This window comes from Galeopterus variegatus, unplaced genomic scaffold, assembly GCF_000696425.1.
Source record: "Galeopterus variegatus unplaced genomic scaffold, G_variegatus-3.0.2 Scaffold4949, whole genome shotgun sequence".
Taxonomy (NCBI): domain Eukaryota; kingdom Metazoa; phylum Chordata; class Mammalia; order Dermoptera; family Cynocephalidae; genus Galeopterus; species Galeopterus variegatus.
The window spans coordinates 87,550-115,100 of record NW_007731060.1 but is presented as its reverse complement, the minus strand read 5'-3'; the positions used below and the strand labels follow the sequence as shown (position 1 = coordinate 115,100).

Sequence of the window (27,551 nt, the reverse complement as noted above, 5' to 3'; positions counted from 1 at the left end):
TATAATTTAAAATTCAGACATAGTATGGGCAACCAAAGGAAAAATTAACAAATGGGACTATATCAAACTAAATAGCTTTTGCACAGCAAAAGAAACAATTAACAGAGCTAAAAGACAGCCAACAGAGTGGGAGAAAATATTTGCAAAATACACATCTGACAAAGGACTAATATCCAGAATATATAAAGAACTCAAACAACTTTACAAGAAAAAAACAAGCAACCCAATCAAAAAATGGGCAAAAGAGCTAAGCAGGCATTTCTCTAAAGAAGATATACAATCGGCCAACAGTCATATGAAAAAATGCTCAACATCACTCAGCATCCGGGAAATGCAAATGCCCCCATGTTTTATCTCCTGGTATTGAGTAGGGACTTGGCATCCAGAAAAATGAGGGGGAGAGTTCATTGTTTTAGATCCATTAATATCTTTCATTTGATTGGAGGTAAGCATGGCTGATCTACTTAAACATAAAGCATTGAGAGGCAGCTGTGGTATTTGAAAAAGAACATTGGACCCAAGTTTGCACCCCTTCTTTGTCACTTATCACTTTTATGACTTTGGAAAACTTGCTTCACCGACCTGGATCTTAGTTTTGATATATGAAAAATGAAAGGGGTTGAACTCAATACTAATCTTTAAAGTTCCTTCAAACTCTAGCACAATTCTGTAAGAGATACTAGTTCAAAGAGAGAGGCAAGACATAGTTGCTTGTAGACTACTTCCTGGGGCCTCAGAAATGGTGATTAGCTTCTCAGAATCTTCACTAATGTTGGTTTGCATTTACTTATTGCCAAAGTCAGCCGGATTTCCTGTCTCTGGCGTTTCCTATCTCTAGAATTAAAGAGCACAAAACTCATTTACATTTTACATGTAAATCCCAATGAAAATTTCTTAAGAATGACATAGAAAATGAGTAAAAATATTAAATTCCTAATTTTACCTGTGGGTAAGTGGTTCTTCATGTGGTCGAGTCAAATGCTTATTTGAATCTATGCTTTCTACAAAAAAGGGCCTTTCTACTGCTCTTTAAATTTGGATTCTGCTATTGATAGTTGTGTCCCATAAGAAATGATGAAGAATGTGAGATTTTAAAGAAATTCTCATTTGAATTCCAGGATGGAATCATTTTTGGATAGATTAACAAATAGACTAGGAGAACTCTTAAGATACTTAAGAAATGTAATTCAAATTTTTCTTTTTAAATATATAAAATATAAACCTTAAATTTACTGTAAATTGACTAATGTTTTATATCTGTTACCACTTTTTAACTTTCCTCAATATTTAAATTATTCAATACTTTCCAATTTTTTTCCTCTCTACCTATTGTATAATTGCTTCAGTATGTTTCAGCATAGGCTTCCTGAGCCTTTTTTGGTCTAATAATGTTCTATCTTTCATATATGAAGATAATAGAAGGGAATGTGCTTTGAGGTGTTTTTCACAGAAGTTATGCATTTGCAGTGATCTTTCTATTCTTGCTTATTCACCTAGGTGTTTTGATATGATTGAATTTAGGAGAACAGGACTGTGGTCTTGAACCGTTGTAGGAATAAGTTGATGTAATCTTAGTACAAATAAATAAATCCTTAATAAATCCTTAATTTGGATTTATTGTTATTTAGATTCTTTCTTTTTAGTTTTTTTAAATTACCTATTAATATTTGAGAGTCTGGTAGTAAGCTTTCAAGTCAAGATAGTAAATTAGTACATCTTGTTCTAAAATAGGTATACTTTTTTCTTTTTTCTTTTTTTTTTTCCTTTTTGTCTTTTTTCGTGACCGGCAACGGATCGCAACCCTCAGTGTCACGCCCGTACCGGACCGGGACTGGCAACAGGATCGCAACCCTCGGTGTTGCGCCTGCACCTCGCTCAGCCAGTGAGCGGCCGGTCTGTATGTGGGATCCGAACCCTCGGCAGGAGCGCCGCTGCGCTCCCAAGTGGCGCAGTGTAGCAGTGCACCACCGGGCCGGCCCCTACTTTTTTCTAATAGTAGGATTTTAACAGGTTATTGGTAATTTTTTTCCATAAAATAACGGGATGGATTGCTAATGGAAAGGACATTGAAGAAAGGAGTAAAGTAAGGATATGATTGCTTTCTTTGATAAATTCAGGATGCCGCAGAGTAAGGAAAGCATAGCTGTTATTGCAGACTACATGAAGAAAGTCACAGTCTGGTTTGAACTTTGTTAGTTTGGGTTACAATATCCCGTATTGTAATTTTGAAACAAAAGGAATTTGAATATGTGAAATGGCATATTAACATCTACTGTGCACATTGCACTATCATGCACTTCAAATTGTCATTTTTTTTGTGCCTCTTTTCAGCCAGTCAGTATCTTAATTTCTAAATCTAATTCAATACCATTTTAAAATGTTAGTAAAAAAATTGACCCACTTCAGGAAAACTTTTATCTGAATTTTTTGCAGTTTTAATTGATTCTTTAATCTGTTCTTGATATAATTAGTGGCTTTTTATGGGATATCTGTGACCTTTAACTCTCTCCCTTTTACTGTTCATTAGCATTTAGAATTGATGCTGAAAAGCACAAGAAATTAAACCACAATAAGTTAATTTTGCTGTTTGGGATACTTGTAAAAATACCCCATTTTTTAAAAAAACGCTATGATTAAGGATAGCAGATGTAACACAGAAAAAAGATCCACAAAGGAAGAAGTGATCAGTAATTCACAAGAGAAAACATTAAGGGTTGGGCAGAATATTTATAAATATTAGGTATAACGTAACAAAGTGAACTAGAAACTTTAGCATAAAGAGACATACAAACTCAGGCCAGCCCGTGGCTCACTCGGTAGAGTGCGGTGCTGATAACACCAAGGCCACGGGTTCGGATCCTATATAGGGATGGCCGGTTTGCTCACTGGCTGAGCGTGGTGCTGACAACACCAGGCCAAGGGTTGAGATCCCCTTACCGGGCATCTTTAAAAAAAAAAAAAAAAAAAGTGGAAATCAGTAATCTTGAGGACTAATGATCGTCATTTTTCATGGGTTACTGGGTAATAATTGAGATCCCCTTACTGGTCATCTTTTTTTTTTTTTAAAAAAAAAAAAAAAAAAAAAGAGACATACAAACTTGACATGGGATCGGTTCTTAAGATGTGGTAAGAGTAGCTATACTTGGGCCTAAACAAATAGGTCTAAGAGGAAGGTGACGAGTAGCAGTGCATGTTAAGTGTATTTAGAAATTCACAGACCAAAATGTGGCTATACTGTGAAAAACAGTGGATAGGGATAAAAAGAATGAAAAATCTAGATGGGATTATACTACAGACTGGACAGTATGGATAATGCTTTCCTAATGGAAAAATTAAAAAGCGGGATACCCAGATCAAACTGATGCTTGATACTTCCCTTCCCCTTAACACTCCAATTATAGCTATTATGTTAAGCCATGTGAAATTACTAGTTTTGTATGTAGAGAATGGTCGAATATTAGCAATTTCATATGGTTCAACCCAGATAGTAATACCCAGAAGGACCTGTAAAGTTCTAATTAGCATATGGGGAAAGAACCCATATTATATGGGAATAGATGGTATAATATTCATAGTAAAATGTAAGAGCTGGAGATAATCATATTTTGCTTTAGTTTTCTCTACCAAAGAGAATGATCTATAAATTGGAAAGGATAGAGGGAGCATGGTTAAAGAAAATAAAACCCAATGTACATTAGTACCTAGCTGCTTTAAGAGTCCCAAATGAATTAAAGCCTGGTATACTGAAATAGTGTTCATTGGCAGATATTCTTTGTGAAATCAAAGTGCACATGAGAAATGGAAATAACTCAGTGGGCAAGTTACAAAAGGGAACAAAGGATAGATTCCAGGAATTACAGATTGGTGAACTTAACTTTCTCTAACCTGAGACAAAATTTTAGGTAGTTTTATTCAGTAGGTGGTTTATGTACTTTAAGAAAGAGGTAATCACTAGGAAACTTACATATCTTTATTAAGAAAGAGTCATAACTAACTTTATTTCCTTTTTAGTCTGATAACTAGATACTATAAAGCAGCCATTTTTATTTTTATTTTTATTTTTTTCTTAAAAGATGACCGGTAAGGGTATCTCAGCCCTTGACTTGGTGTTATCAGCACCACGCTCTCTGCTGTGAGCAACCGGCCATCCCTATATAGGGATCCGAACCCGTGGCCTTGGTGTTATCAGCACTGCACTCTCCCGAGTGAACCACAGGCCGGCCCTAAAGCAGCCATTTTTAGAAACTTAATGCAGTCTTTGCAATCTTGAGCTGCATTCATAGAAGTGTAGTTTCCTAATGAAGGGAAATAATCCACTGTACTCTGTGCTGATTCGATCACTGGAATATTTTGCTAAGTTCTTGTTATTTTATATTTTCATTTATTTATTTTCTTAATTCTACATTTTTATGGAGTACTGTTTGTTGTTTCAATACATACATATATTGTATAATGACCCAATCAGAATAGTTAGCATATCTACTATCACCTAAACATTTATCATTTCCTTGTGGTTATAATATTCAAGATCCTCTTTTCTGGCTATCTTGAAATATACAATACAACATTATTAGCTATAGTCATCCTAGAGCACCAGAACTTATTCTTCCTATCTATCAGTTCTTGCTATTTTCAGATGATCAGACGTTGATGAACTAGAGAATTCCCAGAAGAAAGCAACCACAATAGTATTTATAGTGAAAGAGTTTTTTTTCTTGAGGGGATGATAGGAAAGAGAGGTATTTATAAATTATGCCTGTGAGTAATGTAGAGGGTACCTCACATGTTGAAAGAAGACTTAAGATGCAAATGACAGTTACTTTTAAATTTTTCATGGGTTACTGGGTAATAAAGGGATTTGACTTTTTTCTTTTTTACTATAACTCTCAAGGGTAGAAACGCGATGATTTTCTGGAAGCTGCAGGGAGGGAGATTGAGTTCAATTAAAGGTAGAATCTCCCCCAAATTAAAGCAGCTCAACATATAAATTGCTCATTCTTGAGAAGTAATAACCTCTCTACTAGAAGCGTTGAGGTGGAGGCTGAATGGCAATCTGCGAGATATGTTATAAAAGGATAATTTTGGGGGGAGGGAGTTTGGACTAGAATTGGTGGTTCCTAAACTTGGCAGAGTATCAGCGTCACCTGCAATGCTTATTAGAAAAACACATTTTGAGAGTTGTATTTTTTAAATTTATTTTTATTGTAAATATATATTTTTTAAAAATTTAGTTAACACATTGTAATTATACATACTTATGGGGTACAATCTGATGCTTTGATACATATATATGTTGTATAATCAGGTAAGGGAGGGAGTTGTATATATTTCTGTAGATCACTTTTCCCCTATTGAAGTATCTTACTCATTCCTGAAATTGGAAAGTGATACATGCTTTGCATAGTAGGATGTAAATTCCGTGAAGGCAGGGAATTTACTGCCTTCTTGATTGACTTGTTTATAAGCTCTGTCTCTAGGGTCTGTCACAGTGCCTCAGCTCATAGTAGGTTGTCAACCAACATTAGGTTTTAAAGAAAGCAATAAGTACATTGATAGCTGTTATGGATGTCTATGACTTTATAAATTTGTAAACTACATACAGTAAATCCATTATCCTGTTCTTACTTGAGTATTTAAGAATTACGGTCTTTCACTGAGTTCGTTCATTTTGTCTTTTGTTAGAGGACAGTTTAGAAGCTTATCCTACAAAATTTTAAATAGAACTATTGAGGAGATAGTGGATTCTGAATAGAATTTTGTATTTAAATACATTCTGTACATATCTATATTTGACTAATTTATCTACTAGTTGACTTTTTCAGTATTGTTAAGTACAAAGAAATGTTTATCTCAAAAGGAAAGTTCTTCAAATATTTTAAGACAGAATTGACAGTTCACACCACCATTCAAGAGAAAATGTTCAATAGTCAATGGTTGAAACCTGACCGTAATCATCTCAGCTCCCCTAATAGAAAGGAGTCATAACTGTAGTGTATTATTTTTCAAAAGTAGCAAACCCTTAACAGTCAGTGAAGATGCAGACATTTTTTCTGACTAAAATTATGTTGATTAGTTGCACTGTTTTAACCAGAGTTTTTGGAGCTATACTGCCATTTTACTTTTGTGACATGGGCTAAATTTCATAGTAAATGGAGGCTGGGATAACATCGCTTAACCTTTATGGTGCTTTTGAAATAAGTAATCAATGAAGGTAATTAATTGTATATACTAAACTTATTGCATAACTTTGAAGTACTGTATATTTTAAAGGCTGAACAGTGGGAATGTAATTATGTCATTACAGTGAATATATCAGGCATAAGAGTGCAAGGATTTTTGTTATTTATTTGTAGTTGTTTCTCATATTAATACTTCATTCTACTTTGTTATGGTGAAAGTTAAGTTGCTCACCTGTAAACTTTCATTATGATCATAATACAAGTAAGAAGAAATAATTCACTCAAATAGTGCATTAGATAGAGACATTCCGATACAGCACAGTAATAGGTGTATGTGTGTCCCTTTTTTATTGTTGCTTTTTTTGTTGTTGTTGCTATCCAGTACAGGGATCTGAACCCTTGACCTTGGTGTTATAACACTGCTCTCTCTAACCAGCTGAACTAACCAGCCAGCCCTATTGTTGCTTTTGAGAAAAGGAAAAACCACTTTGAGCATTCCCTCCCCCAAAGGAGCTCTGTGATATTCATGCTAGAAGAATGCGATCCACTTCTTCCTAGAAAAATACGCAAGAGTTAGTCAAAAGTAAACCCATTTTAATTGTATCTTTATAGTCAATTATCAGCCATTAAAATTTGGGGAAAATGTTCCTTTTAAGTGCTTTGTAGCTGTGTGAGTAAAGCAAGAACCAGCAGTATTGAATATAATGGCTAAATGGAGAATATATGCAAAAGAGAGTGTTGACAGAATTCCTTAATTATAGAGCCTAAGGCCTGTTTACATTACTAAATGACTGAGAAAAATGTATAGATATTATCTCAGGTGCTGGATGAATAAATAAAAAATAGTTTAGTTGGGAGAAGGAACATTTGGCAATAAACAACATACCTTATATTAGACTTTTTTGGAATAGCTGTCAAGTGATAACTAGGAAGAATCTAATAGAAAACTGAAGTTCAAAAAATGTATTGTTAAGAGTATTAAGTGAAATTTTAAAAATTTGCCATACCTTTAACACAAAGCAGTTGGTTTCATTTCTATTTTTGTAAAAAATGTCATTGGAATTTTAATAGGGATTGCATTGGATCTGTAGATCACTTTGGGTAGTATGGACATTACCGACATTGAGTGGCTGAATGGATAAAAAAAAAAAAAGACCCAACCATATGCTGCCTGCAGAAGACTCACTTTACCTCTAAAGACACACATAGATTGAAAGTGAAGGGATGGAAAAAGATATTCCATGTATATCAAACTGAAAAGGAATGGGGATAGCTATATATATATATCAGACAAAATAGACCTTAAGTCAAAAATTATAAAAAGAGATGAAGAAGGTCATTATATAATGATAAAGGTGCCAATTCATCAAGAAACTGTAACAATTATAAATATATATGTACTCAACATCAAACACCTAAATACATAAAGCAAATGTTAAGAGTTCTGAAGGGAGAGAGAGACTGTAATAACATAATAGTAGGAGACTTTAATAGCCTACTTCCAACATTGTACAGATTGTCTAGATAGAAAAATCATTTAGGAAACGTTTGACTTGAACCACATTTTAGACCAATTGGACCTAACAAGTATTTGTAAAATATTCCATCCAACAGCAACAGAATACACATTCTACTCAAGTACGCATGGAACAATCTCCAGGATAGATCATATGTTAGTCCACAAAACAAGTCTTAACAAGTTTAAGAAGACTGACATCATATCAAGTATCTTCTCTGATCACAGTGTCACGAAACTAGAAATCAAGAACAGGAGGAATCTTGTAGAACTCACAAATATGTGGCAGTTCAACAACATGCCCCTCAACAATCAGTGGATCAAAGAAGAAATTAAAAATTGAAATTAAAAAATATCTTTAGAAAAATGAAAATGGAAATACAACATAACCAAAAGTTATGGGATGCAGCAAAAGCAGTCCTAAGAGTGTTATAGCAATACACACTTACATCAAAAAGAAGATATGAAATAAACAACTTAACATTGTACCTCTAGGTACTAGAAAAATGAGAACAAAGTAAGGCCACACTTAGCAGAAGGAAGAAAATATAAATCAGAGCAGAAATGAACAAAATAGATTCAAAAAAACAATAGAGAAGATGAACAAACCATTGGGTAAAGGCATAAAGAAAAATCACGATTTGTAGTAATATGCTAATAATAAATAATAAAAATTTAAAAACTTTTCAAAGATAATTTTATTTTTTTTATTTATTTATTTTTTTTGTCTTTTTCCGTGTCCGGCATCGGATCGCAACTTTTTTTTTTTTTTGTCTTTTTTCCGTGTCCGGCAACGGATCGCAACCCTCAGTGTTGCCCCCGTACCGGACCGGGGACCGGCAACGGGATTGCAAGCCTCGGGGTTGCTCCCGCGCCTCGCTCAGCCAGTGAGCGGGAACCGGTCTGTATGTGGGATCCTAACCCTCGGGCGGGAGCGCCACCGCGCTTCCCAAGCGGCGCACTATCCAGTGCGCCACCAGGCCGGCCCCAAAGATAATTTTAAAAGAAGTTAGTTTTTTGAAAAGATAAGCAAAATTGACAAATCTTTAGCTAGACTAACAAAGAACAAAAGAGAAAAATTAAATAAACCAGAAATGAAAGAGGAGACAGTATAACTGATACCACAGAAATAAAAAGGATCATAAGAGACTATTGTGATCAACTATACAACAACAAATTGGACATCCTGGAAGAAATGGAGGAATTCCTAGAAACATTCAACCTACCAAGACTGAATCAGGAAGAAATACAAAATCTGAACAGACCAGTAAGGAGTAACAAGATTGAATCAGTAATAAAAAGTCTCCCTGGGACCGGCCTGTGGCTCACTCAGGAGAGTGCGGTGCAAATAACACCAAGGCCACGGGTTCGGATCCCATATAGGGATGGCCGGTTTGCTCACTGGGTGAGCGTGGTGCTGACAACACCAAGTCAAGGGTTAAGATCCCCTTACCGGTCATCTTTTAAAAATAAAAATTAAAAAAAATAAAAAGTCTCCCCTCAAGGAAAAGCTCAGCACCTAATAGTTTCACTGCTGAATTCTACCAAACATTTAAAGCAGAGCTAATATCAATCCTCCTCAAGCTCTTCCAAAAAATTGAAGAGGAGGGAATACTTCCAAACTCAATTTACGAAGCCAGCATTACCATGATAACAAAGCCAGACAAGGATACTACTACAAGAGATGAAACCACAGGCCAATATCCTTGATGACCATAGATGCAAAAATTCTCAAAAAAAATGCTAGCAAACTGAATTCAAGAACACATTAGAAAGATCATTCACCATGACCAAGTGGGATTGATCCCAGAGATGCAAGGATGGCTCAACATGTGTACCCAATAAATGTGATACACCATATTAACAAAATGAAGAAAACCATTTTATCATCTCAATAGATACAGAAAAAGCATTTGACAAAACTCAACATCCTTTCATGATAAAATCTCTCAACAAAATAGGTATAGAAGGAATGTACCTCAACACAATCAAGGCCCACATATGACAAGCCCACAGCTGATATTATACTGAGTGGGGAAAAGTTTAAAGCTTTTCCTTTAAGATCAGGAACAAGACAAGGATGCCCACTCTTGCCATTTCTATTCAGCATATCACCAGAGGTCCTAGCTAGAGCGATTAGGCTGAAAAAGAAATAAAAGGCATTCTTATAGGAGAGGAAGAAGTGAAATTGTGTCTGTTTGCCGATGACATGATCTTATATATAGAAAAAACTCTAAAGACTTACCAAAAAATGTTAGAACTGATAAATTTAGTAAAGTTACAGGTTACAAAATCAACATATAAAAATCAGTAGTGTTTCTATACACTAACAATGAACTATCTGAGAAATTAAGAAATCAGTCATGTTTACAATAGCATCCAAAAAAAGAAAGAAAAGAAAAGAAAATACTTAGGAGTAAATTTAACCAAGAAGATGAAAGATTTGTAAGCTGAAAACTATAAAACATTGGTGATAGAAATGGAACAGTAACAAATAAATGGAAAGATATCCTGCATTCATGGACTGACTTTGTCTCAATCTCCTTCTGCTCCCCTTCTCAAAGTTGCTTTTCTGTTTTTGCTTTTGTTTTCCTTCCTGTTGATGATGTTTTCTTTTGTTTTTATACCTGAAACAGTGATTTTCAACTGGGGCACTTTTTTTCCCAGGGTACCTTTGGCGACGTCTGTAGATATTTTTGCTTGTCACAACTTCGTGCTGGGGGTGCCACTAGCATCTAGTGTGTAGAGGCCAGGGATGCTGCTAAACACCCCACAATGTACAGACAGCCTCCCCCACAACAAGGAATCATCCAGCCCAAAGTGTCAATAGTTCTGAAGTTGAGAAACCCTGACTTAAAGTAACATCAAAGCAAAGAAGTAATGGTTGATTGTTTCAAGGAACTCAGAGCAGTAAGAAATATTTGACTAGAGAAGGAAAGTCTCAAAGTTAGGGTGCCTGCTCTTCTCATCCTAGAGCTGTGGAAATTTCCAATAGTTGGAGTGCGGAGCAGGTGCCAAAAAGGAGTCCTCTTACCTGGTACTGATGCTAATGCATTTCCTACCATTATTTACTCAGCATCTTGCAGTGTGCCATAAATACTCAGATCTCTAATTTGTTATTATGATTTGCATTCAAAGTTTTGCTGATTTTGCTCATTCATTTTTTGTCATTTTGTCAGTTTAAAATGGCCAGTGGATCTACCTTTGCCTGAAAGAAAGACTTCATTGCTCTTAAGATTGTGAGACTTTGAAAGGTTTCATTCTTTTGATTGTGGCATGGTTCTAATTGTACTAATCTAGCTAGAACCCAGTTCTTGCGTTAATTTGCCTTACTTAAACATAAAACTATTATCACTTGTACTATATTATTTATGCAGTGCGGTAAAATGTCATGTTACCTAAAGGTGACTTTGAACTTATAGAGACCCTATGTTTTCATTAAAATAGAATGTGTGTGGTGTTAAGTATTTTCAGTGTATAAAGGAAGATGAAGAGTTCTACAGGGTGAGCAGGTGGTTGTAAATCTACCTGGGGATCAAGATCTCCGTCTTGGAAATGAGCAGAAGCCAGATGGTATTTGGAGGAGAGTTGTGTAGACTTATGCTTTTTCTGCCTTGCTTTTTTTTTTTAGTGTGTTAGGTACTATACAAGTATTAAACACTTCACATGTGTTATTATTTCATTCTCCAACAATCCTATGAGGTAGGTCCTATTATTCCCATTTGACAGATGATGAAACTAAGGCTCAGCGTAGTGAAGTGCCTAGCCCAAATTCACATAGCTATGAGAAAGATACTGAAATGCTTTTTCCGCCTTGTTTTTTTTTTTTTTTTTTTTTTTTAAGAAAAAATTAAGAACAAGGCAAAACAAACAAAATGAGACAGGATCTAAAATGACCTCATAGGACATGAACCTTCCAAAGTTCATTGGTGACCTGAGGGAGAGCTTCCAGATTCAGAAACCAAAAAAGGTAGAACCCATAGACACATTTAGAAAGGATTGTTTGCTACTTAAAAACTTACGTGTTATCATAGCTTCCCTTCTATTTTCACTGTATAGGTCTCTTATTATTCTTGAATTTTTAGGGGCAGTTGTATACAGGTTGGATAGGTGTGAGGAGATAGGACAGAAGTTCATCAGTTTCCCTGTATAATTTTTAAGGTGTATATATTTAATCAAATATAGTTTTTAATTCTAAAATGCTTTCATCCTGTAGAAAGATTTACCTATATATTTAAAGTGACAGTGACTTTGACTATAGTGTACTAAAAAAGGCAAAATGGGAATCTGCTTGAGAAACCACAGTAAGCTAAACAGAATATCAGACTCTTGAGATTTAACAGAAGAGTGTTATATTAGTGCTTCATTGTGGTCAACTTGAGTTCATAAAATCATGAAATGTGTAAGGGAATTTAGGCTCAAAAGGTAGAATTGCTGTGGTGTGTGCATCTTGTTTTGTCTTGTCTTAATATTTGTAACTTAATTTCATGAAGTAGGTTTTACTTTTAGGTTTTAAGAAGTGAATTTCTTATTTTTTTCAGTGAATATCACCTCTGCCAGGCAATTAACCGGATGTAGTCGCTTCAGCCATATTTTCCCTTCATCTGCTTACCAGCACATTAAGATGCATAAGAGAATTCTGGGGCACTTGTCATCTGTCTACTGCGTAGCATTTGACCGAAGTGGGAGAAGAATTTTTACAGTGAGTTTAAAATTTATGATACGGTAACATTTAATGGATTTACAACAATAGAAGCTAGACTTCATAGCATTGCTTTATGCTTTGTAAGCAATTCATCCTTTTTGGACATATGAATGCCAGAAAAGATGAGTGGAAATTGAAAATTTTTTCTCATTTTGTATAAGTAAATGGGTGAACTATAATATCTACCATCTTTTGGGAAATTTAATTTAAAATTAATTTATAATTAAAAATTCAAAAAGCCTTATGTTCTATAGTGGTTAATTTATGTAAAACAAGTGTACTCAATTTCATTGTATTCCATTTTAGCAAACATTTATTAAAACGCATTTTCCAATGTGTCACTTAGTGTAATTGCTGCCAGTTTTGCTTAATTAATGATTGTATCACCCTTATGGTTGAATAGTTGAATTACACAGTTAATAATGATGATTATAATTATTTTGTATATCTTTCTTTGATTTTAGTACTGGTTATTTTTAAAATTTATTTATTTTTCTTTTTTGTTGTTGCTTTTGTGGCTGGTCATAGGGATTGAACCCTTGACCTTGGTGTTAAGTATTGGTTACTTTTTAAATTGGGTTTTTATTAACCAAATCATACTATATGCTTTTAAGTACAAAATTGTAGCACACAAATATTTCTAAGAAAAAGGCTTAGTCTCATTTCTTAGTACTAAGTTAACAAAGAAGTGTGGGTAAAAGCATAATTTTCTTTTTATATTTGTATGCTATGACAAAAGAAGTAGTTCGTACTTTGAGAAGTTACAACTTCTTAGAGTTCATTACAGACTCTTTCATTGATGACTTCATGACTGTAAATGCATCACCTAAGTATTCAGATGTTGATGATCACAATGAGGATGATGAATATGATCTTTTAACAAACAGATAATTATTAAATAATTTATCTACCACATTAGAGTAGCATTGCTTTTTACTATTTTTAAAGCTCTTTTGAAATTCTTAATAGGAAGTTCAACATAATATTTGAATAATATTCGAAGTTCAAGATAATAAGAGATTTTTATTAACAGCCTCATGTTTACTGAGAAATGCATTTAGATTTTAGGTTAGATTTTGAAGTATTTGTAGAAAAAGCAAATATTCAAGCATTTAATAAAAGAAGGCTGTCAGGCCTAAGGAAAGAAATAATGGTAAAAATACTTAATGCCAAATTACTTAAAAGTGAGTTTAAAATATTTTGAGTTGTCAGGATTAGTAGTAGTTTTGAAGAGTTCTTCACAAATGCATTGTCTGGGCAGTGCCTTGTCAGTGTTATCATTCGGACATCATTTATGTTTGCTACTGGATCCATATTATGAGAAGACAGGTGTCTAAAGTGTAAAGGCTTCGAAGCAATTTAATAAAATCCTCCCTTTTTCTTTTTTGGGTGGGGTGGTGAATTTTTTGCTTCAGTATAAGTCTTCTGTCATTTTGTATTATTGTAGGGTTCAGATGACTGTTTGGTGAAAATTTGGGCGACAGATGATGGGCGCCTTCTTGCTACACTTCGAGGACACTCCGCTGAAATTTCTGACATGGCTGTTAACTATGAAAACACCCTCATTGCCGCAGGCAGCTGTGATAAGGTTGTAAGAGTATGGTGTCTTCGAACTTGTGCACCTGTTGCAGTCCTTCAGGGACATTCAGCTTCCATTACTTCCATACAGGTAAGAAAAATGATAAGATACTTCTAATATATGTAATAAAGGTGGGAATTCTCATTTTTTGTTATATTGTATGTATAATAGCACAAAGAATGGCAACAAAAAAATGCTCTCTTAAGGGCTTTGCTCCTGCTTTGCAGACAGGTATTTTTGTAAGTTCATATAAATCTGTTCCCTTTAGAAATAAATAAAAAGATGATTGAAAAAGTTTTTCAGACACAGTGTGAGACATCGTGAGACATCTTATTTATCTCATTTGTATTTGTGAAGAAGGGAGAAAACTTGTAAATGCCTTAAGAGTACACTAATACCTGTTAGTCAGGATATAAACAGGTTCTAACTTGAATATTGGCATACTTTGTGTTAATATTTAATGCAAGATGCTTGTCAGTCAGATTTAGTATGTGTGTATCTGTGTTTAGTTTAATATTAGGGAAATTTTTATTCTTAGTTTCAGAGATTTCTTTCAATTTGATGTTTGACATAAAATACATTGGCTTATTTTAAACACTTGGCCATATAGTGTTTTTACCAGATATTGGTAGTGAAAGTCCTGGATACCCCAAAAGACCTTCTCTTTAATAAAGCTAACTAAGCCAATCTTTTGTCCTCTCCTTCATGTTGAGAGCAAAACAGAGGAATCCTTCTGAAACTTTTACACTTTGATCAAGGAGACTGCTTTTGGAGGAAGTAATTACCCATTTACTTTTCTTTGTTATTTAGTTGCTAATTAAGTATGCCAGTCAATTTTTGTGTATGTTATTTACATAATATATCTCCTGTTTTGAGGGACCTAACAAGGATTGGGTTTAATATATGTTGGATTTGAAAAATTTTGTGTCAAAATTTTGAACAGTTGAAATTATTTTATAGTTCGATTTGGGAAATTATTAGTTATTTGTGTTTCCACTATTGTATTTGACTGATTATTTCTGGAATTTGGAGATACTCTCATATAATATTTAAAAAATGACCTTTGATTATAACAAAAGATGTTTATGATACTGTTTTTATTTTGTTTCGTTGTAAGATTACTCAATTTAAAAAATTTTTTTTATTGAAACATTGATCGTACACAGTTATGAGGTACAGAGTTGTATTTCAGTACATGTATACAATGTGTGTTGATCTATTCAGAGTAATTAGCCTATTTATCATTGCAAAACTAGCTTCATTTGCTTGGTTTTTTTTTTTTTTTTTCCTTCTCATTTTGTTCACATGCCTTAGAGATCTGTGGCCACTCTTTCCCATAGTGATCTTATTAAATCCTTGAATTTTATCTGTAGACTGATGACTCAAATTTATATCCCCATCTTGGACCTATTTTTCAGCTCCATACTTGTTTATTCAGCTACCTAAATGGCATCATCACATGGATGTCTACTAGGCGTATTAAACTTAACATGTTCAAAATTGATCTCATCTTCCTTCCTCAGATCCACTCCTCCCAAAGCTTTCCCCATCTAAACAAATGGCAATTTCATGTTTCCAGTTGCTTAAGGTAGTCATCACTAACTTTTATTTTTCTTTTATACCCCATGTCTAACTTGTAAATCATGTTGGCTCTGCCATCAAAATATATCCAGAATCTGACAAATTCTCATGAACTCCCATCATTACTATCCTGTTTTAAGCCACTATCATCTGTGGCCTAGATTATTGAAATAAACTTCTGATCTTCCTGCTTCTTCCCTTGCCTCTCTCTTGCCACAGTCTAGCCTCTGCCCAGCAGCCAGAGTAATTTTAAAATGAAAGTTAAATCATGTCAGTGTGCTCAGAACCCTCAATAGCTTCCAATCTCAGAATTAAAGCTAAGGTCTTACAAGGACCCGCAAGGTCCTACATTCTCAACCTGCTTGCTCTCATGTCTTATTACTCGTTTCTTTTTCTCACTCTGCTTTAGCTGCTGGCCTCTCTGCTTTTTTTGGCAGGGGAAAAGGTGGGGCAGCTGGCCGGTACACCTGGACCTTGGTATTATCATCATCACACTCTAACCAACTGAGCTAACCGGTCAGCTCCTCCTGTCTGATTTTGTTGAGCACTCTAAGTACACTCCTGCCTTTGCTCTTGCTGTTTCCTATTTCCGGAATGTTGTTCTCTGGATATTCACATGGTTTGTTTCTTCACTTTCTAAGTGCTTTGCAAATGTCACCTTCTCAGGGAAACCTTCTCTGACCACCTTACCACTCAGTTTAAAATTGTACCCTTTCCCTCCAAGCAACTCTGTATCTCACCTTCTCTATTTCATTTTTTGTCCATAGTGATGATGACCATTTGGTATTCTATGTAATTTATTACTTGCTTATTGACTGCCTGTATTAACATCATGGTGTATTATTCTTCCACTTTCTTTCTTTCTGTAATTCTTTTTAACAAAATTGAGATAAAATGGTATAATGTTAATAGTGGTTACCTCTGAGTGGTGGAATTATAAGTTGCTTTTATTTTGTTTTTCTACATTTCCTAAATTTTCTACAGTAAATATGTATTCAATTGTATGTCAGAAATACACAAATAAATGTTCTTTATTAACAATCCCTACCATTACTCCTTATTTAAAAACAATCCAATTAAGGTACATTAATGGACCAGATCCCCGTTTGTGACTGAAGAAATTTATTATTTTTATTTATTAATTTATTTACTTATTTTAACTTCTCAATATACATTATAGTTGATTTTCATGTCCCTTTACGGATTCCTCTTTCCCCCTTCCCTATCCCCTCCCTCACTACATCATATCTGTTCACTTATCTTAACAAGTTTGAGGAATTGTTGTGACTGTTGTGTTTTCTTCCCCCCACCCACTTTATTTGTTTGTATATTTATTTATTATTTATTTTTAGCTCCCACAAATAAGTGAGAACATGTGATATTTCTCTTTCTGTGTCTGACTTGTTTCACTTAATATAATTTTCTCTAAGTCCATCCATGTGGCTGTGAATGGTAGTATTTCATTCTTTTTTATAGCAGAGTAGTATTCCATTGTGTAGATATATCACATTTTCTTTATCCACTCATCCAATGATGGGCATTTGGGCTGGTTCCAACTCTTGGCCATTGTAAATAGTGCTGCAATAAACATGAGAGTACAGGTATCCCTTCAGCATGATAATTTCCATTCCTCTGGGTCATATGGTACTGGAATAGCTGGGTCATATGGTAGTTCTATCTGTAATTGTTTGAGGAACCTCCATGCCATTTTCCATAAAGGCTGCACCATTTTGCAGTTCCACCAATAGTGTATGAGAGTTCCTTTTTCTCTGCAACCTCACCAGAATTTATCATTCTCAGTATTTTGGATATTAGCCATCCTAACTGGAGCGAGATGGTCTCTCAAAGTGGTTTTGATGTGCATTTCCCGAATGCTGAGTGATGTTGAACATTTTCTCATGTGTCCGTTGGCCATTCATATATCTTCCTTTCAGAAATGCCTGTTTAGCTCCTTTGCCCATTTTTTAATTGGGTTTCTTGTTTTTTTGCTGTAAAGTTGTTTGAGTTCCTTCTATATTCTGGATATTAATCCTTTGTCAGATGTATATTTTGCAAATATTTTCTCCCACTGTGTTGGTTGTCTTTTCACTCTGTTGATTGTTTCTTTTGCTGTGCAGAAGCTCTTTAGTTTGATATAATCCCATTTGTTTATTTTTCCTTTGGTTGCCCGTGCTTTGGGGGTCATATTCATGAAGTCTGCACCCACTCCTACCTCCTGGAGTGTTTCCCCTATGTCTTCTTTAAGGAGTTTTATTGCTTCAGGATGTATATTTAACTCTTTAATCGATTTTGAGTTGATTTTGGTATATGTTGAGAGGTACGGGTCTAGTTTCATTCTCCTACATATGAATATCTAGTTTTCCCAGCACCATTTGCTGAAGAGGCAGTCTCTTCCTCAGTGTGTAGACTTGCTGCCTTTGTCAAAGATCAGGTGGCTGTAGGTATATGTGTTGATTTCTCGGTTCTCTGTTCTATTCCATTGATCCATGTGTCTGTTTTTATGCCAGTACCATGCTGTTTTGGTTATTATAGCTTTGTAGTATATTTTAATTTCAAGTAGAGTTATGTCTCCAGCTTTATTTTTTTTTTGCTCAGGATTGCTTTGGCTATGCGTGGTCTTTTGTTATTACATATAAATGTCTGGATCTATTTTTCAATTTGTGAGAAAAATGTCATTGGAATTTTGATGGGGATTGCACTGAATCTGTAGATCACTTTGGCTAATATGGCCATTTTCACAATGTTAATTCTTCTGAGCCAAGAGCATGGGATATCTTTCCATCTTCTTGTGTCCTCTTTTTTTTTTTTTTTAATTGAATCATAATTGATTATTCATGTTTTTGGGGTTCAGTGTTGACATATGTTGATCTAATCAATATTACTAGTATGTATATTGTTACAAAATGGACTTATTCTTTATGCCCCTTGTCCAATCTCTCCCTATCCCTCTCTATCTCCCCCCTCCCTCCACTGATAACCCTAGATTTCTTCTCTCCCTCTGAAAGAGTAATGGTTACTCTGTTGATTTGTTGCCTAGATGATCTGCCAAATGCTGATAGGTGTGTTCTGGTCCCCCACTATTATCATAGAGCAGCTGCTTCTTCTGTCACTCTGGATTGGGCTTTGTGGAGAAAGCCCAATCTTTTCCTTGGTCTCTGCTGGTGACTTTCCTTGTGTCAATGCACTCGAGTTGCTGGCAGACCGTCTGCATGGTGGTTGTAACTTCTAGCCACTTTTGTGGCTGCCATGGTTACTGTGGTGGCCATGGTGAGCCACCCATGTGGAGGTGATGTTTTTGGCATGCTCCTTGGTGCTGGCGATGTGCCTGGTTGTGGGGGTGGTCTGGTCCACAGCTCTATGCCTCAGGACCCAGGTTGGGCCCTAAGGTGCTGGTGGTATACCTGTGCTGGAACTAATTGTTTGTCTTTTGCTTACTTATAAAATGGGGTAACTTCCCGTGGGAAATAGTACTTGAGCTGTGTGGTTGAGCTAAATTGCTGCTTTACTGCTGTTTCCCTAGGGAAGGCTTTTTGTGCAGCTCAGGGTTTAATGGCTGACCTTATAGCTATTTCCGGCACTCCAGAGACCCAGTGCACCTGGGTTGTACAGAAACTATGATCTGGGCCTGAGTTTGTTCATCAAACTGTACCCCATGCAATTCTGCATTCTCAACCAGTCTCCTCTTAGTGGTCCTGTGCTGATTGGGGGGCCGATCAGCTGTCCTTCCTGTGTCCCAGTGTTCTCCCGATGGGCCCGTCTCCCCCACTGCCCATGTTCCAAGCACTTCTCATGGGACGGACCCTGCAACGGTCCCTTGCGATGACTCATCAGCCTCTGAATGGCTCCCCTTTTTCAGCTGTTCAGGCTCCTTGCTCCTGCGTGGGTCCCACAGGAACCCTATTACTGGTCTTGCTGTCCTAGGGGCCACCAAGGCCTTCTTCTACCTTGCCGCCTCAAAGTAACTCCATCTGAAGGGCACAGCTGTGGCTTCTGCCGGCTCCTGTTCCATGTGCTTACCAGCTTCAGCCTGAAAGCAGCCGCTGGCTGAAACTCTCCGAGCAGTTTTTTCTTTCTCTCATTGTGGTTTTTCCTGCCTTCATAAACTCCGTAGGTCTCTCCTCCTCTTCCCCTGAGCTCCAGCCACCCCAGCTTGTCTGATGTTACATTTTTATAGTTGTGAATTGATTGATTTGTGGGAGAGAGTGATGCTGGGGCAGTCTATTCCATGATCTTGACTGGAACTCCCCTTGTGTCCTCTTTAATTTCTCTCAACAGTGGATTGTAGTTCTCTTTGTAAAGATTTTTCACATCCTTGGTTAACTTTATTTCTAAGTATTTTATTTTTTTTGGTGGCTATTGTAAATGGGCTAGCTTTCTTGATTTCTTTTTCTGCATGTTCACTGTTGGAGTATAGAAATGCTACTGATTTTTGTGTGTTGATTTTGTATCCTGCAACTTTACTGAAAGCATTTATCAACTTTAAGAGTTTTTTGTAGAGGCTTTAGGCTGTTCAGTATATAGAATCATATCATCTGCAGACAGGGACAGTTTGACTTCATCTTTTCCAATCTGGATGCCCTTTATTACCTTCTCTTCTCTGATTGCTCTCACTAATACTTCCAACCCTGTGTTGAATAGAAGTGGTGAGAGTGGGCAGCCTTGTCTAGTTTCTGTTCTTAAGGGAAAAACTTTCAGCTTTTCCTTATTCAAGATGACATTGGCAGTGGGCTTATCATATATGGCTTTAATTTTGTTGAGATACTTTCCATCTATACCTAAGTTGTAGAAAGTCTTTATCATGAATGAATGTTGAATTTTGTCAAACGGTTTTTCAGTGTCTATAGAGATGATCATATGGTTTTTGTCTTTGTTTTTATTGATGTGGTGTACCACATTTATTGATTTGTGTATGTTGAACCAACCTTGCATCCCTGGGATAAATCCCACTTGATCATGGTGTATGATTTTGTGTATGTGTTGCTGTATTCTGTTAGCTGGTATTTTATGAGGATTTTTGCATCTATATTCATCAAGGATATTGACCTGTAGTTTTCTCTTTTTGATGTATCTTTGTCTGGTTTTGGTATGAGGGTGATGTTTGCCTCATAGTATGAGTTTAGGAGAATAGCCACTGTTTCAGTCTTTTGGAACAGTTTGCAGAGAATTGCCATCAATTTCTCTCTCAAGGTTTGGTAGAACTCTGCAGCGAATCCTTCTGGTCCTGGGCTTTTCTTTGTTGGGAGCCTTCTGATAACAGCTTCAATCTCTTTTATTGTAATTGGTCTGTTAAGATTTTCTGTATCTTCTTGGCTCAGTTTTGGTAGTTTGTATGTGTCCAGAAATTTAACCATATCCTCCAGATTTTCAAATTTCTTGGCATATAGTTGTTTATAGTAGTCTCTAATGATTCCATTTATTTCTGAGGTATCAGTTGTAATATCAGCTTTCTCATTTCTAATTATTGCTATTTGGGTCTTCTTTTCTCAGCATTGCTTAAGGTTTTTCAATTTTATCTATCTTTTTCAAAAAACCAACTTTTTGTTTCATTTATCTTTTGTACCATTTTTTGGGTTTCTATTTCATTTAGTTCTGCTCTGATCTTAATTATTTCTGTCTACTAACTTTGGGTTTGGACTGTTCTTGTTTTTCTGGTTCTTTAATGTGAAGTTCAGGTTGTTTATTTGCCATCTTTCCATTCTTCTGAAGTAAGCATTTAATGCGATAAATTCCCCCCTTAATACTGCTTTTGCTGTATCCCACAGGTTTTGATATGATGTGTTATTATTTTCATTCGTTTCAAGAAATTTTTTGATTTCCTGTTTAATTTCTTCTTGGACTCATATGTCATTAAGTAGAATGTTGTTTCACTTCCATGTGTTTGTATAGTTTTCCAGAGTTTTGTTAGTTATTGATTTCTAATTTTAATCCATTGCAATCTGAAAAAATACATGGAATAATTCCAGTTTTTTTGAATTTGTTGAGACTTGATTTGTGACATAGCATGTGGTCTATCCTGGAGAATGTTCCATGTGCTGATGAGAAGAATGAATATTCTGAGGTTGTTGGATGGAATGTTTTGTAGATATCTGCCAAGTCCAGTTGCTCTAAAGTGTCATTTAGATCTTGTGTTTCTCTATCAATTTTTTGCCTAGATGATCTGTCCAATGTTGAGAGTGGGGTGTTCAGGTCTGCTGCTATTATGCTGTTATTGTGTATCTCATTCTTTAGATCTAATTGTGGTTGCTTTATGAATCTCTCTTCTCCAATGTTGAGTGTGTATATATTTATGATTGTTATGTGTTCCTGATGGATAGATATTTTTATCATTATAAGGTGGCCTTCTTCATCTCTTTTTATTGTTTTTGGTTTAAAGTCTATTTTATCTGATATAAGAATAGCTACTCCAGCTCGTTTTTCATTTCTATTTGCACGATATGTCTTTTTCCATCCTTTCACCAATAGTCTATGTGTGTCTTTACCGGTGAGGTGAGTCTCTTGATGGCAGCATATTGTTGGGTCCATCTTTTTAATCCATTCAGTCAGTCTGTATCTTTTGAGTGCTGAATTTAATCCTTTTACATTTAGCATTGTTATTGAAAGGTGTTGGTTTACTCCTAGCATTTTATTGATTTTTGTGTAGAGGTCTTACATGTCGTTTGTTACTTTCTTTCCGATTTTCTGTTTGTCTTCTGTGTCTGTTGGATTCTTGGGGTGGTAGATAAACTATTTTTTCTCTTTATTGTTAGCATTTTTGTTTTTCTGGTAGGTTTTGTTCTTTCTTGAGCATTTATGGCAGTGATGGTTGTTTTTCAGGTATCAAACCCAGTCCTCCCTTGAGAATTTCTTGTAAGGCTGGTTGTGTGGTGGTGAACTCCTGCAGTTTTTGTTTGTCTGAGAAATATACTATTTGTTCTTCACTTCAGAAGGATTGCTTTTCTGGGTAAAGTATTGTGGCTGGCAATTTTTGTTCTTTAGTATTTTGAATATATCATCCCATTTTTTTCTGGCTTTTATGGTTTCTGATGAATAGTCTGATGTTAGTCTGATTGGGGCTCCCTTATAGCTGACTTGTGCTTCTCTCTAGCAGCTTTTAAGATTCTCTCTTTGTCTTTGAGTTTTGCCAGTTTGACTATAACATGTCTTGGAGAGGACCTTTTTTGGGTTGAAAATGTTTGTGGATCTTTGGGCCTACTGAATCTGAAGATCTGTGACTTTCCCTAAACCTTGGAAGTGTTCTGCTATTATTTTGTTGAGTATGTTTTCAGTGCCATTTCCTTTTTCGTCCCCTTCTGGAATACCAATGATTCATATATTTGAGTGCTTATGGTTGCCTGTTATCTCTCTTAGATTTTCTTGCATTTTTTTATATTCTTTTTTCTTTTTTCTTGGCCACCTGTATTAATTCAAACAGCCTGTCTTCAACGTCAGAAATTCTCTCTTCTGCTTGCTCTAGCCTGCTGTTTAGACTCTCTGTTGTGAAGGAAATGGTTAATGGACTTCTGTGGTCAGCACCCAAGGACGTATTCAATTGATGAACTCTCAAACGAGTTAACCAAGGAATGTCAAGGATTGCAAACAATCCTTGAGAATGCTTGAAGTTGTGAGAACACTTTCTTGGGATGTTCCCAGGAGGTGCATTATAGATAACCAAGTGCTTGAGAAGGGAGGTAATGGCCTTCTGCTCTTGAGAAAAGTATAACAGAATTTATGCATTAATGCTTATCTCACCTGCACAAGCTTGCTAAATGTAATAAAAGCTGTAACAGCGGTTGGGTCGGTGCTACTTTCCTGAGAGAGCAGTGGCCCCCTGCTACTTTCCTGAGAGAGCAGTGGCCCCCTGCTCTTCACCTGCATCTCGTCTGCTGTGTCTTCCTTTGCATCTCCGATCATTTTAATCAACACTGTTGTGTTTTTTACTTCACTGAATGAATCCTTTAGCTCCATAGGCTCTGCTACATTCTTTTTCAGGGCTTTAATTTCTTTGTACATTTCTTCTTTCAGGTCCTGTATATTTTTTCTCATTTTGTTGTGTTGTCTAACTGAGTTTTCTCATATCTCATTTAGTTTCCTTAGAATTGTTGCTCTAAATTCCTTGTCAGTCATTTCAAAGACTTTGTGTTCTATGGGATCTAGCGCTTGAGAATTATTATTTTCCTTCGGTGGTGATGTACGTTAATTTTTCATGTTTCTAATATCTTTCCTTTGGTGTTTAGTCATTGTGGCAGGGGGTATCATGGCCCACTCGTTTCACCCTGATGTCTGGCCTCAATCCTGAAGGGCCCTCCAATTCTGGGCAGTGGGGACTAGCCTGGGCTTGGCATCCCATGGCACTTTGCCTATTCCAGCACTGCTGGCTTGGGGTGTGTGGGCCCAGCAGCTCTCAGGCCTCTGTTGGTGGTGGGCACTGGTGTGGGCTGGAGGTCCCATGGCTTCTGCCTGTTCCAGTATGGCTGACTTGGGGCATGTGGGCCCAATGGCTCTCAGTTCTCTCTGGGGTCAGGTACTGGCCTGGGCTGGGGATCTCACAGCACGCAGCTCCTGCCTGTTCCAGCACAGTTCTCGGTCCTCCTGTTGTTGCTTTTAAATAGTTGTAAATTGGTTGATTTGTGGGAGAGAGCAATGCTAGGAACTATCTATTCTGCTATCTTGACCAGAAGCCCTCCAACTGAAGAAATTTAAATGTAATAGTGATGATAAAGCTTTCAGTGTTTCTCCAAACTTAATAAAATTTTACTATTTCATATTGAATTCTCTCTTTCCTGTAGATCAGAGATCAGCAAATTTACAGGACACTTAGTAAATATTTTAGGTTTTGAAGGCCATGCAGTCTCTGTCACAACTAGTCAGCTCTGCTCTTGTAGTCCAAAAGCAGCCATAGACAGTGTAAGGTGACTTTTCCAATGAAACTTTATTTATAGAAACAGAAATCAAGCTTGATTTGGCATGTGGGCCATAATTTGTAGACTGTTGTTATAGATTGGAGATTAAACTTTCTAATGCAAGGTTCTTTATCTCATAAGTGAAAATATAGGCACGCTACCTGAATCCTGGTTTCTTTACTGTACATCAGTTATTAATAGATAATATTAATTGAAAATTTTTGTTTGACTTCAACTTGTAGTCTAGAGGTTCTGTGCTTCCAAACAAGAACACTAAGTAAATGACTTCTAATATCTTTAATGATCGTTTTCTTTTGATTTGATTTCAACATGTATTCCAATCTTATATGAGTAATTCTTAGTCATTATCTCAATGGAAATTGTTTGATAACTCCATTTGGGATTTTAAAAACTTATAGGCATACTAGAAATCCTTGTCTGAGTTTCAACTTTTTTTCTGTGTCCCAGGCATCAGGAGCCCAACGGCTCTTCCCTTCTCTGTCATTTTCTTCTCAGGACATGTAAATTACTGAGGGGCAGAGCCTGAGAAGCCTACATGAGAAAGGCCATGGTCCATCTGGTGTAGCAGTAGACCTTTAAATTGGCATCTTTGATAACAACAAAAATTTCACCTGTTTTACATTATCCATGAAAACAAATAAAAATGGTTTAAATTTAAAAAGGACAGAATTAATATCATACTTCATTGAAGTTGGACTTTAAAATGTTAAAACCCAAATACTTAGATATTAACTTCCTAATTGTCAGTTTTAGATTTATTTCTGATGCTCTCTCCATATGTACTATAGTTGTTCCTGTATAAGCGTATGTTTAGCACATTTGTAATGGTTTAACTAGTAATGCATCGTGAGTTTATTCTTCATTAAGTGATTAAAAATATTAATCTTAAAGTATGGCATCAAATAATTTTAAAATATTTATTTTTAGGACTGAAATCGTTTATGCTAAATTTGATTACAATTTTTCTACAGTTTTTTATATTTTAAATTTTTGTTAGTTATTAATCTGAGAAATTTAAATAACTAATCCCTTGAAACTGAAATTTTTAAGTGAATTTATTTAAATTATATTTAAAGTGATTATAACTTTAAAACATGCTATGTTTGAAGTTAAACATGAGAACTTTATATTTGAATCAGTTTTTTTTTTTTTTTAAAGTTTTGTCCATCAACTAAAGGCACAACCAGATACCTCACTTCTACTGGTGCTGATGGAACGATCTGTTTCTGGCAATGGCATGTAAAAACAATGAAGTTTAGGTAAGTTTAGAAGTAGTTCAGAAATTTTATGAAAAATCAAGCATGTTCATTTTCATTTATTACCATGATTCTTAATAGTCTTTGTATTTAAATATATATATGTGTGTGTATGTGTGTGTATACATATCTACACCTACTTCAATTGGTTGTTAGAGTTCTTAGAATAAAATTATGAGATCAGAAAATTTTGGTAAGGAGTTTCATTTGCTTGATTTCTTTGGTAAGAAAATATGGAACTTCTAATAATAGTAATAGTAATATGTTTGGAAAGCTGGAGTAATAATACTGATATCATAAAGAATATTTGCAAGGTTAAATGTATTTTTTAAATTTTATTTTATTTTTAACTAACACATAAGTGTACGTATTTATGGAATAATGTGATGTTTAGATACATTTATACATTGTATAGTAATAAATCAGGTAATTAAAATATCCATCACTTCAGCATTTATCATTTCTTTATGGTGAAAACATTCAAAATCATCTCTTCTAGATATTTTGAAATATACAGTGTGCATTATTGTTAACTATAGTCACTCTAGAACTTATTCTTCCTATCTAATTATAAATTTGTACCCCTTGACCGACCTCTTCCCATTCCCCTCCCTTCTCTCCAGCCTCTGGTAACTATTATTCTACTTTATACTTCTATGAGATCACCTTTTTTTCGAAGTGATATCTGCACTCCCATGTTTATTGTAGTGCTAATCACAATAGCCACAATTTAGAATCAACCTAAGTGTCCATCAACAGATGAATGGATTAAAAAAAATGTGGCATATACACACAATGGAATACTATTAAGAATGAAATCCTATCATTTGGGACAACATGGATTAACCTAGAAGATATTATGTTAAGTGCAATAAGCCACGCACAGGACAAATGCTGCATGATCTCACTCATGTGTAGCTAAATGCATTTTTAATCGGAATGATGGGATAGTACTTATTGACCACTTCCCTTTAGTTTTTTTCTGTAATATTGATGCTGAATTGATCAGTATCCTGCAGTGTGCTAAGATTCTTGCCCATTAGATGAACATGATGAAAAATAAAAATATGTTACTTTTCTCCTTAGAGATCGTCCAGTGAAATTTACTGAGAGATCCAGACCTGGAGTTCAGATATCTTGTTCATCTTTCAGTTCTGGTATGTGTTAAAATTGAATGTGTTGAGTACCCAAAATATTAAATGATCCTGTTATAAAATATAGGTTTTTTTTAATTTATAAAGAAAAATATGTATGTGTTTGAGTATTAATGGAAGCATACCCAAAGTGAGAGCCATATGTTGTAATCGACAAACCATTTTGGACTCTAATTAAAATGTAATAGTGGTTAAGATTTTGTTTTCTTATTGACAATTTAATACACTTTTATGTAATGTAGATTTTACATGGTAAAAACCAAACAGACCCCCCTCCCCCAAATACTAGTAGTAAAAGTGTATTACATCCCTCCCCACTTAACACAAAAGTCCTGCCCTGACTTTACAAAAACATGTACATTGCTCAATATAGAAAGACACTTTTACAGTGTGTAAACAGTGCTTTTCTATGCTTAAGAATTCTACATTAGTTAACCTTTATTTCTTATCCTTTTTTATTGTGGTAAAATATACATAACATAAAATTTGCCATTTCAACCATTTTTAAATGTACAGCTCTGTGGCGTTTAGTATATTCACATTGTTCTGCATCCATCACTACTGTTGATCTCTAGAACTCTTTTATCATCCCAAAAGCAGTTGAGTTTTTACATTCACCACTATAGCCACTAAAAAGAGAATTGTAGATATAAGTCATCTTATAAATAATTTGGAACATTT

The 27,551-nt window shown here is 35.4% G+C and overlaps 1 protein-coding gene across 2 annotated transcripts in view; it reads left to right on the top strand.

The window, feature by feature from the left end:
- BRWD3 (bromodomain and WD repeat domain containing 3) overlaps positions 1-27,551 on the top strand; it is a 122,232-nt gene that overhangs the window by 37,012 nt on the left and 57,669 nt on the right. For both annotated transcript variants that reach the window (XM_008588668.1, XM_008588667.1), the window contains exons 7-10: positions 12,237-12,397; positions 13,848-14,069; positions 25,619-25,719; positions 26,803-26,873. In XM_008588668.1, the coding sequence (XP_008586890.1) occupies positions 12,237-12,397; positions 13,848-14,069; positions 25,619-25,719; positions 26,803-26,873 (555 nt within the window). The remainder of the gene's footprint in view (positions 1-12,236; positions 12,398-13,847; positions 14,070-25,618; positions 25,720-26,802; positions 26,874-27,551) is intronic.